Here is a 14,742-nt window from a genome sequence, read left to right on the forward strand (position 1 = left end):
CAAAGGGAGGGACATATATAGGGAAGGAACCAAAGGGAGGGACATTTATAGGGAAGGAACCAAAGGGAGAGACATATATAGGGAAGGAACCAAAGGGAGTGACATATATAGGGAAGGAACCAAAGGGAGTGACATATATAGGGAAGGAACCAAAGGGAGTGACATATATAGGGAAGGAACCAAAGGGAGGGACATATATAGGGAAGGAACCAAAGGGAGTGACATATATAGGGAAGGAACCAAAGGGAGTGACAGATATAGGGAAGGAACCAAAGGGAGTGACATATATAGGGAAGGAACCAAAGGGAGTGACATATATAGGGAAGGAACCAAAGGGAGGGACATATATAGGGAAGGAACCAAAGGGAGAGACATATATAGGGAAGGAACCAAAAGGAGTGACATATATAGGGAAGGAACCAAAGGGAGTGACATATATAGGGAAGGAACCAAAGGGAGTGACATATATAGGGAAGGAACCAAAGGGAGGGACATATATAGGGAAGGAACCAAAGGGAGTGACATATATAGGGAAGGAACCAAAGGGAGTGACAGATATAGGGAAGGAACCAAAGGGAGTGACATATATAGGGAAGGAACCAAAGGGAGGGACATATATAGGGAAGGAACCAAAGGGAGGGACATATATAGGGAAGGAACCAAAGGGAGTGACATATATAGGGAAGGAACCAAAGGGAGTGACATATATAGGGAAGGAACCAAAGGGAGTTACATATATAGGGAAGGAACCAAAGGGAGGGACATATATAGGGAAGGAACCAAAGGGAGGGACATATATAGGGAAGGAACCAACGGGAGTGACATATATAGGGAAGGAACCAAAGGGAGAGACATATATAGGGAAGGAACCAAAGGGAGAGACATATATAGGGAAGGTAATCAGGGAAGAGATGGAGTCCAGGTGCGCGTAACGATGGTGACAGGTGGGTGCCATAGCGAGCAGCCTGGTGACCTAGAGGCCGGAGAGGGAGCACGCGTGACATTGTCTCATGGTCGATATGGTAAAGCCTTTAATATGGTTAGGGTCAGGACCCTGTGACCTGTCCAGGAAAAACCCTAACCCTACTTATAAGTGTTATATTATTATTTTGTTAGGGCTCTGACCTTTACCCTGGTCTGGTGACGTGACCCTAAGTGTGTAAATGATAGTGTGACAATTGACATTGCATATGTCATTATTATAACTGTTATATTATTATTTTGTTAGGGCCCTGACCTTTACCCTGGTCTGGTGACGCGACCCTAAGTGTGTAAATTATATTGTGACCAATGACATTGCATATGTCAATGATGTTCATATGTACAATGATGTTCATTGATATAATTTAAATCACTACCTAAAATAAAATGTGCATGATTGAAGAAAAAAAAAGTGACCTAATTTACCAATATTAAATTTGATCAAGACGAACAAACAATTTCTGTCCTTTTTTTGTTGCAGGTTATGCTTCTCAAAAGTCCTCTGTTGAGTCAGAAACAGAGTGAAAAGGGCTAAGGACTGCGTCACAATATACTGCCCTGACCTCGTGACCCCGCACGGAGCCATGAGTAACCCTAAGGATGCCAGCGACACCAATGTTGCCGCCAACACCAAGAACGCGGTCACGTCAGCCGTGAGTTTAAACTTTACATCGATACACATGAGTTATTCTAGGCCAGGGTTTCCCCCAACTCGGTCCTCAGTGACCCCAAGGGGTTCACGTTTTGGTTTTTGACCTAGCACACAGCTGACTTAAATAATCAACTAATCATCAAGCTTTGATCATTTGAATTAGCTGTATAATGGTAGGTCACAAAACAAAACATGCACCCCTTGTGTTTTTTTTACATTTATTTAACTAGACAAGTCAGTTAAGAACAAATTCTTATTTTCAATGACAGCCTAGGAACAGTGGGTTAACTGCCTGTTCAGGGGCAGAACGACAGAGTTGTACCTTGTCAGCTCGGGGATTTGAACTTGCAACCTTCTGGTTACTAGTCCAACACTCTAACCACTAGGCTACCCTGCCACCCCGGTTCTGAGGACAGAGTTTGGGAAACGGTGTTCTATACACACGCTTTAAACACACATTATTAGACACTTATTTATGTATTTATTTGTTGGTGTTTTACTTATTGGTCAGGTAATGCTTACATTGCACCAGTAGTACCTGCAAAGCCAATTTCATGCTCTATTACAAATGAATCAAAACTAAAAACCGTTTGTTGAGACAGTGCTGCTGTGTCGTGACCCCAACGAGTAAATGTGGTTGAAATGACATCATTACAACCATTATGACATTTCAATCAATTTTGCTCAGTTTTACCTGCTGGGGACATGAGCTAAACCCCACTAACTAACACCCAGTTTTGCCTGCTGGGGACATGAGCTAAACCCCACTAACTAAGACCCAGTTTTGCCTGCTGGGGACATGAGCTAAACCCCACTAACTAAGACCCAGTTTTGCCTGCTGGGGACATGAGCTAAACCCCACTAACTAAGACCCAGTTTTGCCTGCTGGGGACATGCACTAAACCCCACTATCTAAGACCCAGTTTTGCCTGCTGGGGACATGCACTAAACCCCACTATCTAAGACCCAGTTTTGCCTGCTGGGGACATGAGCTAAACCCCACTATCTAAGACCCAGTTTTGCCTGCTGGGTACCTGAGCTAAACCCCACTATCTAAGACCCAGTTTTGCCTGCTGGGGACATGAGCTAAACCCCACTAACTAAGACCCAGTTTTGCCTGCTGGGGACATGAGCTAAACCCCACTAGCTAAGACCCAGTTTTGCCTGCTGGGGACATGAGCTAAACCCCACTATCTAAGACCCAGTTTTGCCTGCTGGGGACATGAGCTAAACCACTAAGACCCATGAAGTGTTTCGTTTTTTTTTTCGCACTGTTGGCTAGTTCCTCTCAGACATGGGTGATATGTGGTGGTACGACGCCCACACGCCAGCATTCCTGCCTAGATTTACTTATTAATACCAGCTTTGACTTAACCCCAACGCTCATATCGGGGGTGGGAGGGAGTGCTTGTGGGTGGGCGGTTAAGGTGGTCGTGATGATGCTTGCGTGACTGGGAGTATGTGTGTGTGTGTGTTTGTCTGATGAAGGCAATTTCCTCCCCCTCTTGTCCGTTTTGATCTTTGAGGGCTGGTTGCTCTCGGTCAAACAATAGACGTTAATCTGAACAATTGCAGCCCAAAGAAACACCTTTCATTACTATGGCAACCTGACGGACCACACGCACCTGTCAATCACTGCTGGGGTTGGTGGGGCATTACCACTCACTGGCCTTTAGCAAGCTTTTGTTAACCATATTCTTCTCCCCAATTTCATGATTACGATCTTCTCTCCTCGCTGCAACTCCCCAACGGGCTCGGGAGAGGCGAAGGTTGAGTCATGCGTCCTCCGAAACATGACCCTGCCAAACCGCGCTCCTTAACACCCGCTCGCTTAACCCAGAAGCCAGCTGTACCACTGTGTCGGAGGAAACACCGTTCAACTGACAACCGAAGTCAGCCTGCAGGCGCCTGGCCTGCCACGAGGAGTCGCTAGAGCACGATGAGCCAAGTAAATCCCTCCCGGCCAAACGCTGGGCCAATTGTACGCCGCCCTATGGGACGGCCGGTCACGGCCGGTAATGACAGAGGCTGTAGTGGCGCCGCAACACTGCAATGCAGCGCCTTAGACCGCTGCGCCACTCGGGAGGCCAGAATTGAACTTTCAGAGGCTGTGTGGAATACACTGAGTATATCAAACTTTAGGAACACCTTCCTGATATTGAGTTGCACCCCCTTTTTGCCCTCAGAACAGCCTGAATTCTTCGGGGCATGGACTCCACAAGGTGTCGAAAGCGTTCCACAGGGATGCTGGCCTATTTTTACTCCAATGCTTCCCACAATTGTGTCAAGTTGGCTGGATGTCCTTTGAGTGGTGGACCATTCATGATACACACGGGAAACTGTTGAGCGTGAAAAACCCAGCAGCGTTGCAGTTCTTTAAAAAAAAATCAAATATTTACCCCTTTTTCATGGTATCCAATTGCTAGTTACAGTCTTGTTGCATTGCTGCAACTCCCGTACGGACTCGGGAGAGGTGAAGGTCGAGAGCCATGCGTCCTCCGAAACACAACCCAACAAAGCCACACTGCTTCTTGAGACATTGCCTACGTAACCCAGAAGTCAGCCGCACCAGTGTGTCGGAGGAAACACCGTACACCTGGCGACCGTGTCAGCATGCACTGCGCCTAGCCCGCCACAGGAGTCGCTAGTACGCAGTGGGACAAGGACATCCCTGCCGGCCAATACCTCCTCTAACCCGGACGACACTGGACCAATTGTGCGCCGCGAAACCATGAGTTTCCCGGTTGCAGCCGGCTGCGACACCCAAAATGGACGCGACACCCAAAATCTCTAGTGGCACAGCTAGCACTGCGACATAGTGCATTAGACCACTGCGCCACTCAGGAGGCCCAGCGTTGCAGTGCTTGACAGACCGGTGTGCCTGTCACCTACTACCATACCCCATTCAAAGGAACTTAAATATTTTGTCTTGCCCATTCACCCTCTGAATGGCACACATACTTAATCCATGTCTCAATTGTTTCAAGGCTTTAAAAAATCCTTATTTAACCCGTCTCCTTCCCTTCCTCTACCCTGATTGACGTGGATTTAACAAGTGACATCAATATGGGATCATATCGTTCACCTGGATTCACCTGGTCAGTCTCTGTCATACTCTGTATATTGACTCATGTATTCATTAAGTCAAGTCACAATGTCATCCTACCGACAGTAGCCTCTATGCATACTGATTCTACAGCCAGCAGAATACCTCACAGAGTATCTCATTAACTTAAAAAAAAAATGTTTTAATGTGTATGTCAGTGTGATTTTTTTTTATTGTGTGTAAAATTACAAAATAATTAAATGCTAGAGCTTTTCCAGAGCTCTAGTAATTTCACCAATGTTGTCGTTCACTCACTGTCCGTGAGTTACACATTAGCCAGGCTTAATTTCAGTGTTGGTACTTGACTGGGAATGACAGTATTACCATAAATCTATTTTGCTTTATGTTCCTTGTGAGGTGTATGTTTGATTGAGAGTCACAGTTTGTTTGTTTAGTGTGTGTGTGTGTGTGTGTGTGTGTGTGTGTGTGTGTGTGTGTGTGTGTGTGTGTGTGTGTGTGTGTGTGTGTGTGTGTGCGTGTGTGTGCTCTGCATGCGTAGAACCCCAAGGCGGCCTGGTAATCTGCACAGAGATTATATGCAAGTCCCAAATGCCACCCTATTCCCTATATAGTGCACTACCTTTAACTAGAGCCCAATGGGCACTGGACAAAAGTACTGTACTATAGAGGGAAAAGGGTGCCTTTTGGGACGCCGGCTATGAATCTTATACGGGGGTCATTATGTCACCGGACAAGGTCTACTTCCTGTCTGGACGGAGTACTCTTGCCATGTGACCAGAGGCTTTCCAAAAAACTGCCCAAACGTAGCTTTCCCCTGCAATTTTAGATTGCCTTTTTTGTTGTAATGCTCGTCATGAGCAGCTAGCGTCCTTTCGCTACGTGACTGTGACAGATAGCTGACGCTACATGGACTTCCTGCTTGAAATCAAGGTGAGTGCCCTGGGAGCTGTTCCAGACAGCTGGATCAATGAGTTACCGGGTAACTGTTCAAAATTACTAATAACTTAATATTTTTTTAAATATATAGACCAAAAAATGTACAAGGTATAATTGAATCGACAACCAATATCCAAATATAGCTTTCTTAATCAACCAGAAAATTAAGATGTATAACCCACAGGACACACACTGGTTGAATCAATGTTGTTTCCACGTCAGTTCAATTAAGTGACGTTGAACCAACGTGGAAAAAACGTTGAATTGACGTCTGAGCCCAGTGGGATGTGGCTGTTTATCAAAGTTAGCTGACTAGCTTAATAATTCTATGGATGTAGCCATCGGGGTGAACAACATTGACAGAGGCATCAATAACAGTGTTCTTTCATTAAATGATTTGACTGAAACAGTTTAATAAGTAATTTCTACAAATGATTGAATGGACTTGGTACACCATCAATACCATGCATATGGGGGGGGGGGGGGGGGGGAGTTTTGGCAAGAAAATCACCTTGAAGAGCTTCATATTTTATATTCAACATAGTTTTGATTTCATTCTATTAAATTATTTCATCACAGCACAATTATGTATTTGTCCAGACAGGCTGTACTGAGCCAGCAGTGGCTGTACTGAGCCAGCAGTGTGATGCCAAATCCCTTCACTTTTTGATAACTGTTTTTACAAAACATTGATTTGCTGTTTCCAGTGAAAAATGTTGTTTCCAACCTTTAAAGCTCATACACAGTGGTATAATCACTAAGGACTGTAGTTTTGTGAGACTCAAGGTCTCTCCCCCCCCCCCCCCCCTACAAATGGATAACTGGATAACATACTGTAACTGGGCAAAACTGAACGTTTGTTTACAGCAACCTTCAAGATCTTCACACGTTCACATTCATCTCAATCACGACCCAGCTAATATCACTCAATCACTGTGAACAACACAGTAAAGAGAAAGCATAATAAGTGTATCAGGATAGTTGAACGTGAAGATTACCACAACCCTTCTCAATCAAAAAGGGTTTTAGTACCCATTTATGTGGTTTTAACATTGTGTTCCAAAAAAGTGATAACCCGGGAATTGAAATAACATCACGGATTGGACCCCACCACCGCAGGGGGAGAAAAAGGCCACGGAAGGTTCAGACCGCAGTTACATAACACCACAGCAGACTCTTAACCACCTGGTTTCCCAACGCAGCGGGTCAAACCAAATGGCTCTGCCTTTGGTGGGAAAATGAACAGCAACACAGCCAGTAGCTGTTGACTATGGTTTTGATTCATAGGTACATTAGGTATCTGGGGGGTGGGCGGGGGTGGGGGTGGGGGTGGGGGTGGGGGGGCAGGTAGCCTACTAGTTAGAGCATTGGGCCAGTAACATAAAGGTTGCTGGATCGAATGCCTGAGCTGACAAGTTCTGTCAAAAAAAAATCTGTCATTCTGTCCCTGAACAAGGCAGTTCACCCACTGTTCCCCCAGTAGACTGTCATTGTAAATAAGAATTTGTTCTTAACGGACTTGCCTAGTTAAAAAAAGGTAAAATAAAAAAAACATGCATGTATTCACTAAGATACGAGTTGGGACAACTGTGGGTTACAATATACAACAAATGATGTAGATGCCAGCCAACCAACGAAATCAAACATATCAAGTTATCACGTAACTGTAGTAGCAGTGCCTGCCTTCCATAAAGGATGGACTATCTATAATACAGAGGCAATTCAATAGCAGGTCTCAGGAGGCCATTCCATTTCTGTGCAGGCACTGGTCAGATGATGCTAAATGTAACGTTACACAGCCATTCGAGCTAACGTAGGCTAATGCGATTAGCATGAGGTTGTAAGTAACAAGAAAATCTCCCAGGACATAGACATATCGGATAGTGTCAGAAAGCTTAATTAATCTAACTGCACTGTCCAATTTACAGTAGCTATTACAGTGAAATAATACCATGCTGTTGTTTGAGGAGATTGCACAATTTTGAACATGAAAAGTTATTCATAAACAAACTAGGCACATTTGGGCAGTCTCGATACACATTTTTTTAACAGAATGCAATGGTACATTGGATCAGTCTAAAGCTTTGCACATACACTGCTGTCATCTAGTGGCCAAAATCTGAATTGCAACTGGGCTGAAACAAACAACAACATTATTGCCTTTCTCTTGCATTTCAAAGATGATGGTACAAAAAAATACAAAATAACATTTGTTTTTGTTTTGTATTATCTTTTACCAGATCTATTGTGTTATATTCTCTTACATTCCTTTCACATTTCCACAAACTTCAAATCAAATCAAATCAAAATCCAATCAAATCAAATCAAATGTATTTATATAGCCCTTCGTACATCAGCTGATATCTCAAAGTGCTGTACAGAAACCCAGCCTAAAACCCCAAACAGCAAGCAATGCAGGTGTAGAAGCACGGTGGCTAGGAAAAACTCCCTAGAAAGGCCAAAACCTAGGAAGAAACCTAGAGAGGAACCAGGCTATGTGGGGTGGCCAGTCCTCTTCTGGCTGTGCTGGGTGGAGATTATAACAGAACATGGTCAAGATGTTAAAATGTTCATAAATGACCAGCATGGTCGAATAATAATAAGGCAGAACAGTTGAAACTGGAGCAGCAGCACAGTCAGGTGGACTGGGGAGAGCAAGGAGTCATCATGTCAGGTATTCCTGGGGCATGGTCCTAGGGCTCAGGTCCTCCCGAGAGAGAGAAAGAAAGAGAGAATTAGAGAGAGCATATGTGGGATGGCCAGTCCTCTTCTGGCTGTGCCGGGTGGAGATTATAACAGAACATGGCCAAGATGTTCAAATGTTCATAAATGACCAGCATGGTTGAATAATAATAAGGCAGAACAGTTGAAACTGGAGCAGCAGCACGGCCAGGTGGACTGGTGACAGCAAGGAGTCATCATGTCAGGTAGTCCTGGGGCATGGTCCTAGGGCTCAGGTCCTCCGAGAGAGAGAAAGAAAGAGAGAATTAGAGAGAGCATATGTGGGATGGCCAGTCCTCTTCTGGCTGTGCCGGGTGGAGATTATAACAGAACATGGCCAAGATGTTCAAATGTTCATAAATGACCAGCATGGTTGAATAATAATAAGGCAGAACAGTTGAAACTGGAGCAGCAGCACGGCCAGGTGGACTGGTGACAGCAAGGAGTCATCATGTCAGGTAGTCCTGGGGCATGGTCCTAGGGCTCAGGTCCTCCGAGAGAGAGAAGGAGAGAATTAGAGAACGCACACTTAGATTCACACAGGACACCGGATAGGACAGGAGAAGTACTCCACTTCAAAGTGTTTCCTTTCAAGAAAATGCATATCCTTGCTTCAGGTCCTGAGCTACAGGCAGTTAGATTTGGGTATGTCATTTTAGGCGAAAATTGAAAAAATGGGGCAGATCCAGCTAATATCATATTTACTTAACTGTAGAAGACTAGTCCATATCAACTAATATCATATCTACTTAACTGTAGAAGACTAGTCCATATCAGCTAATATCATATCTACTTAACTGTATAAGACTAGTCCATATCAGCTAATATCATATCTACTTAACTGTAGAAGTCTAGTCCATATCAGCTAATATCATATCTACTTAACTGTATAAGACTAGTCCATATCAGCTAATATCATATCTACTTAACTGTATAAGACTAGTCCATATCAACTAATATCATATCTACTTAACTGTAGAAGACTAGTCCATATCAGCTAATATCATATCTACTTAACTGTAGAAGACTAGTCCATATCAGCTAATATCATATCTACTTAACTGTATAAGACTAGTCCATATCAGCTAATATCATATCTACTTAACTGTAGAGGACTAGTCCATATCAGCTAATATCATATCTACTTAACTGTAGAAGACTAGTCCATATCAGCTAATATCATATCTACTTAACTGTAGAAGACTAGTCCATATCAGCTAATATCATATCTACTTAACTGTAGAAGACTAGTCCATATCAGCTAATATCATATCTACTTAACTGTAGAGGACTAGTCCATATCAGCTAATATCATATCTACTTAACTGTATAAGACTAGTCCATATCAGCTAATATCATATCTACTTAACTGTAGAAGACTAGTCCATATCAGCTAATATCATATCTACTTAACTGTAGAGGACTAGTCCATATCAGCTAATATCATATCTACTTAACTGTAGAAGACTAGTCCATATCAGCTAATATCATATCTACTTAACTGTATAAGACTAGTCCATATCAGCTAATATCATATCTACTTAACTGTATAAGACTAGTTCATATCAGCTAATATCATATCTACTTAACTGTAGAAGTCTAGTCCATATCAGCTAATATCATATCTACTTAACCAACAGTGCAGGTCAAGAAGAATAAAACATTTACCGTGTAGACTAAAATAAAAAGTCATAATAAAAACACAATAAGAATAACAATAACGAGGCTCTATACAGTGTGCGGGGGTTCAGGCTAGTTGAGGTAATCTGTACATGTAGGTGAGGGCGAAGTGACCAATCATAGGTAACAAACAGCGAGTAGCAGCAGTGTATAAACGGGATGTGTTGGCTCCATTAAAAAAATAAAAGTGGTAGTCAACTTACAGACTGCGGCTTTAAATTGAACCCCAAATAGTGTTCAAATGTTTTTCTCATAGATATTGCATGTAAAAAGAAGGTGTAGGTGAGGTGGGTGACTTTCAAGAGTAGAGTACAAATTATCAAGCAAAACAAGAAATGAATCCGTGAGCTCATATTCAAGAGGTATTTAAGAGGTTGTTTAGGCAAGAGCTATAATGGCCTCTATTGGAGTCAGGTGTTACTGATGAAATTAAATGAGACACATTAGTGTGTGTGTGTGTGTGTGTGTGTGTGTGTGTGTGCGTGCGTGCGTGCGTGTGTGTGTGTGTGTGAATATGCACTGTGATGACTGATTTTTAATCATTCTTGAGACACTTTTTCTACGTGTGTGCTGTAGTATATTTGTACGATATTAAGATATTTACCCAAGTAGCACTAGTAATTAGGTCTTGTATGATTTGGATTGTTCACTTTTGTGACCTTTTCATAAAATGTACCTGTAGTATCACTCAGCTGTTTTAAGATTCCCCCTGATGCAAGCATCTGAAATGATATTGCAAATGGAAATTTCAAGCTCTGAGCAGATGAAAAATGTGACTGTGTCGTCCCGTCCCTGAGGAGCTGTGTCATGAAACAAGATGGCTGCTTAATAGGGGACCTGAGGTTAATCCTTTGTGACGTGAAAAAGTTTATTGTTGTGAGGATGTGGTCTGTTTATTTATCTTAGGACTCACTGCTCAGAGAGGGCATTGCTGAATCACAGGGAACAACTTTTACTTTCACTCACTGAGTATCTGCCCGGAGGCTGACATACTGTGTGTAGCTATGCTAGCATTAGCTCAATGGTACCATACCTTTGCATTTGTGATTGTGGCTCTGGTTAGCATTAATATTACGATAACCAACCCATGCATTTTGGATATTTGTTTCTCTCCTATAGATTGTGCTATGAGTTTGAGACTATGTTTGACTAAGTCAAATTCGTATTAGCATAGATTGTGGCCTATTTAATTGAGTTTTTTTTTTGTCCTGTATTTATTTGTTATTTTATTTTAAACCCTTATGAAGGTAAAATGTCTAAACAACACCAACCTAAGTAACAAAAGGTTGCAGGCTTGAGCTCAAACTAAGTGAACCAATGTCCCCTTGACTTTTCCCTTCCTTTTATCTAACCTTGTAGCCTTACCACAAAGAGACAAAACCTCAGAGACACTACTGTTTATGTAGCCATGGGGGTTACGTTAACCCGAAAGGAGGCCAGCCCTGGGCCTGTATTCATAACGTTCTTCAAAGTAGCTGATCTAGGATCAGGTACCCTCTGTCCATGTAATATTATTTATTATGATCTAACAGGCAAAAACTCCTACTCCTGCGAATATGAACCCTGGCATCGGCGTGGGGCAATGTTTCCCCTGCTACCCAGAGATGGGCCTCCTCTGAAAACAAACTCTGTTGGATGGACAGAAAGCACGCGAGCCACCAGTGAATCCTTGTGATAACATCCCCTAAATTCCATCCTTATGGATTTCATCCCACAGGCAGCAGGGGGCTGTAGCCTCCACCCTCAGCCCCGTTGTCAGAACATAAGTCAGTTTACTGTTCGTGGGGGTGATCTGGTTCAGTTTCATAGCATTTCAAATGGTTTATTTGAATAGGGACAGATACAATTAAAACATTGACACATTGAATATACAAACAGACGGAGATGCATTGCATCATGACCCTTTACGCATATGCTAATTTGCAGTGCTGTCTCTAAGATGAGAATGATAGGTTTGTATCTGGTCATCACTGTTTTTTTTAAATGTTTTTTTTTTAATGGAAATACTTAGTCTCATAATGATGCGGTTGACAGTTGGGGTTGACTTGTTAAGATCTTGATATTGTTTACAGGTTGGAAGTACAGTGCTTGGTTACAGCCTATGAATTTTATACATATTATTTTAGTAGAGGGCAACATTTAAAAACATATTTTTATTTAACTAGGCAAGTCAGTGGCAGTATTTGTTGTTTTGTTACCACTTTACCTGCATTTTTTTTTCTTTTCCTTTTTTTTTAAAACTTTGATTTAACTAGGCAAGTCAGTCAAAAACTTCTTCAGGATTGGTGGGTCCCCTGCGGGACGGTTGAGCTAACGTAGGCTAATGTGATTAGCATGAGTTTGTAAGTAACAAGAACATTTCCCAGGACATAGACATATCTGATATTGGCAGAAAGCTTAAAATCTTGTTAATCTAACTGCACTGTCCAATTTACAGTAGCTATTACAGTGAAATAATACCATGCTATTGTTTGAGGAGAGTACACAGTTTTGAACATGAAAAGTTATTAATAAACATATTAGGCACATTTGGGCAGTCTTGATACAACATTTTGAACAGAAATGCAATGGTTCATTGGATCAGGCTAAAACTTTGCACATAGACGGCTACCATCTAGTGGCCAATATCTAAATTGCACATGGGCTGGAATAATACATTACGGCCTTTCTCTTGCATTTCAAAGATGATTTTACAAAAAAATACAAAAAGGTTGTTTTTTTCTATCTATTATCTTTTACCAGATCTAATGTGTTATATTCTCCTACATTCCTTTCACATCTACACAAACTTCAAATTGTTTCATTTCAAATGGTACCAAGAAAATGCATATCCTTGCTTCAAGGCCTGAGCTACAGGCAGTTAGATTTGGGTATGTCATTTTAGGTGAAAATTGAAAAAACAAATATATACAGGTATATATATATATTGCAATGAAATGCAGTACTTGAAGAAGTATCAAGTCAGTCACCTGGCATGTACCAGTGACTTTGTCTCCCCCTAGTGGTGTCTATGATGCCATGCACTTTGCACTTCCTTGTCTACCAATCATATCCTCTAGTCTTAAAACTGAATTCTGCACCTCGAAGTTCCACTGAAATTTTTTCATGGTTCCCCTCTAATCAGGGACTGATTTATACCTGGGACAGCAGGTGTGCGCAATTAATTATCAGGTAGAACAGAAAAACAGCAGGCTTCAGACCTCGTACGGTCTTGAATACCCCGGCTCTATAGCATAGCACATGAGCTGTTTAATGACAATGCACATTTACTGTTAGCAATTATACTATTGACATGCCTTTTCTTGAATGTCCTAACAAAAAGTTGCTCTAGATGTAATGTAATGTAATTGTAAATCCGTTGTGAAATCATCACTAACCTATTTCCACCCATACCCTCCTCCCCCCGCCGCCGCTAGCCGGTCCAGCCGCCACCCTCTCCTCGGCGGATTGACGATGACGAGGACGAAGAGCGGGACCTGAACAAGACCCTGGGAGTGCAGCGGTTCCAGCAGATCCTCCACCCGCCGGCCCGTGGACCACCAGAGAAGCACCGGGCCTATAACGAGGAGGACTTTGAGTGTGAGCCACCCACCCAGCCAGCCAGCCAGCCACCCACAGCTGATTTAGCCTAGTTACCTCTCATATCTATTCAATCACTGTTTCATGCAGTGACCATATAGGGCTATGTAATTACATTGTGTTTGGAAATAACCTGTATTGACAGAGACAAATGTGGCAAATGTGTGTTCGCTTAATATGCATATCCCTGCCAGTTAAATACCAGAGGACTTGGATAGGGAGCCATCTTCTCTATGGTAAAATCAGATCAAATCAAAAATGTATTTATCACATGCGCCGAATACAACTGGTGTACTGTAGACCTCAACTGGTGTACTGTAGACCTCAACTGGTGTACTGTAGACCTCAACTGGTGTACTGTAGACCTCAACTGGTGTACTGTAGACCTCAACTGGTGTACTGTAGACCTCAACTGGTGTACTGTAGACCTCAACTGGTGTACTGTAGACCTCAACTGGTGTACTGTAGACCTCAACTGGTGTACTGTAGACCTCAACTGGTGTACTGTAGACCTGAAATGCAACTTACAAGCCCTTAACCAACAATGCTGTTCAAGAAATAACAAACGTTTACTCCAGTTATTCTCCTGACCCTGTGGAAATGACCACACTACTGTAGGTTCTGTTTCGCTTTACTTCCTTGTTTACGTTTGACATCAGTCATATCAATCAATGTCTCCAGACCACCGCCACTCCTCTCATCACATCCACCACCCGCTGTCCAAACTTCCCCCGGAGGGGAAGAAGAAGAAGAGCAACAAGAGGAAGAAGGGAACGGGACGGAGAAGGGGATCCGGAGCCGGAGGAGCTCCCACCATAGAGGAGGACGAGGAGGAAGAGGAGGCGGAGGAAGAGTCCTACAGCCAGTACGATGGAGAGGGAGGGCAGACCACCACACCTGATACAGACATGGACACACACAACGAGGATGTGCAGGTGGAGTCACAAGCTTATAATGGTTTATACAGTACAAAGGGTATACACACCATACATACTGAACACACACACACACTATAAGACACACACAAACACACACACACTATAAGACACACGCACACACACAAACGCTATAAGACACACAGACACAAACACACACACACACACACACACACACACACACACACACA

The 14,742-nt window shown here is 42.8% G+C and overlaps 1 protein-coding gene across 4 annotated transcripts in view; it reads left to right on the plus strand.

The window, feature by feature from the left end:
* The window catches only part of LOC110509101 (anion exchange protein 2), a 69,455-nt gene that overhangs the window by 23,843 nt on the left and 30,870 nt on the right, over positions 1-14,742 (plus strand). For all 4 annotated transcript variants that reach the window (XM_036966170.1, XM_036966169.1, XM_036966172.1 and 1 more), the window contains 3 exons: positions 1,463-1,634; positions 13,454-13,616; positions 14,298-14,551. In XM_036966170.1, coding sequence (XP_036822065.1) covers positions 1,566-1,634; positions 13,454-13,616; positions 14,298-14,551 — 486 coding nt within the window. In that variant the 5' untranslated portion in view covers positions 1,463-1,565. The remainder of the gene's footprint in view (positions 1-1,462; positions 1,635-13,453; positions 13,617-14,297; positions 14,552-14,742) is intronic.

The sequence above is a fragment of the Oncorhynchus mykiss genome, chromosome 28, assembly GCF_013265735.2.
Source record: "Oncorhynchus mykiss isolate Arlee chromosome 28, USDA_OmykA_1.1, whole genome shotgun sequence".
NCBI lineage: Eukaryota > Metazoa > Chordata > Actinopteri > Salmoniformes > Salmonidae > Oncorhynchus > Oncorhynchus mykiss.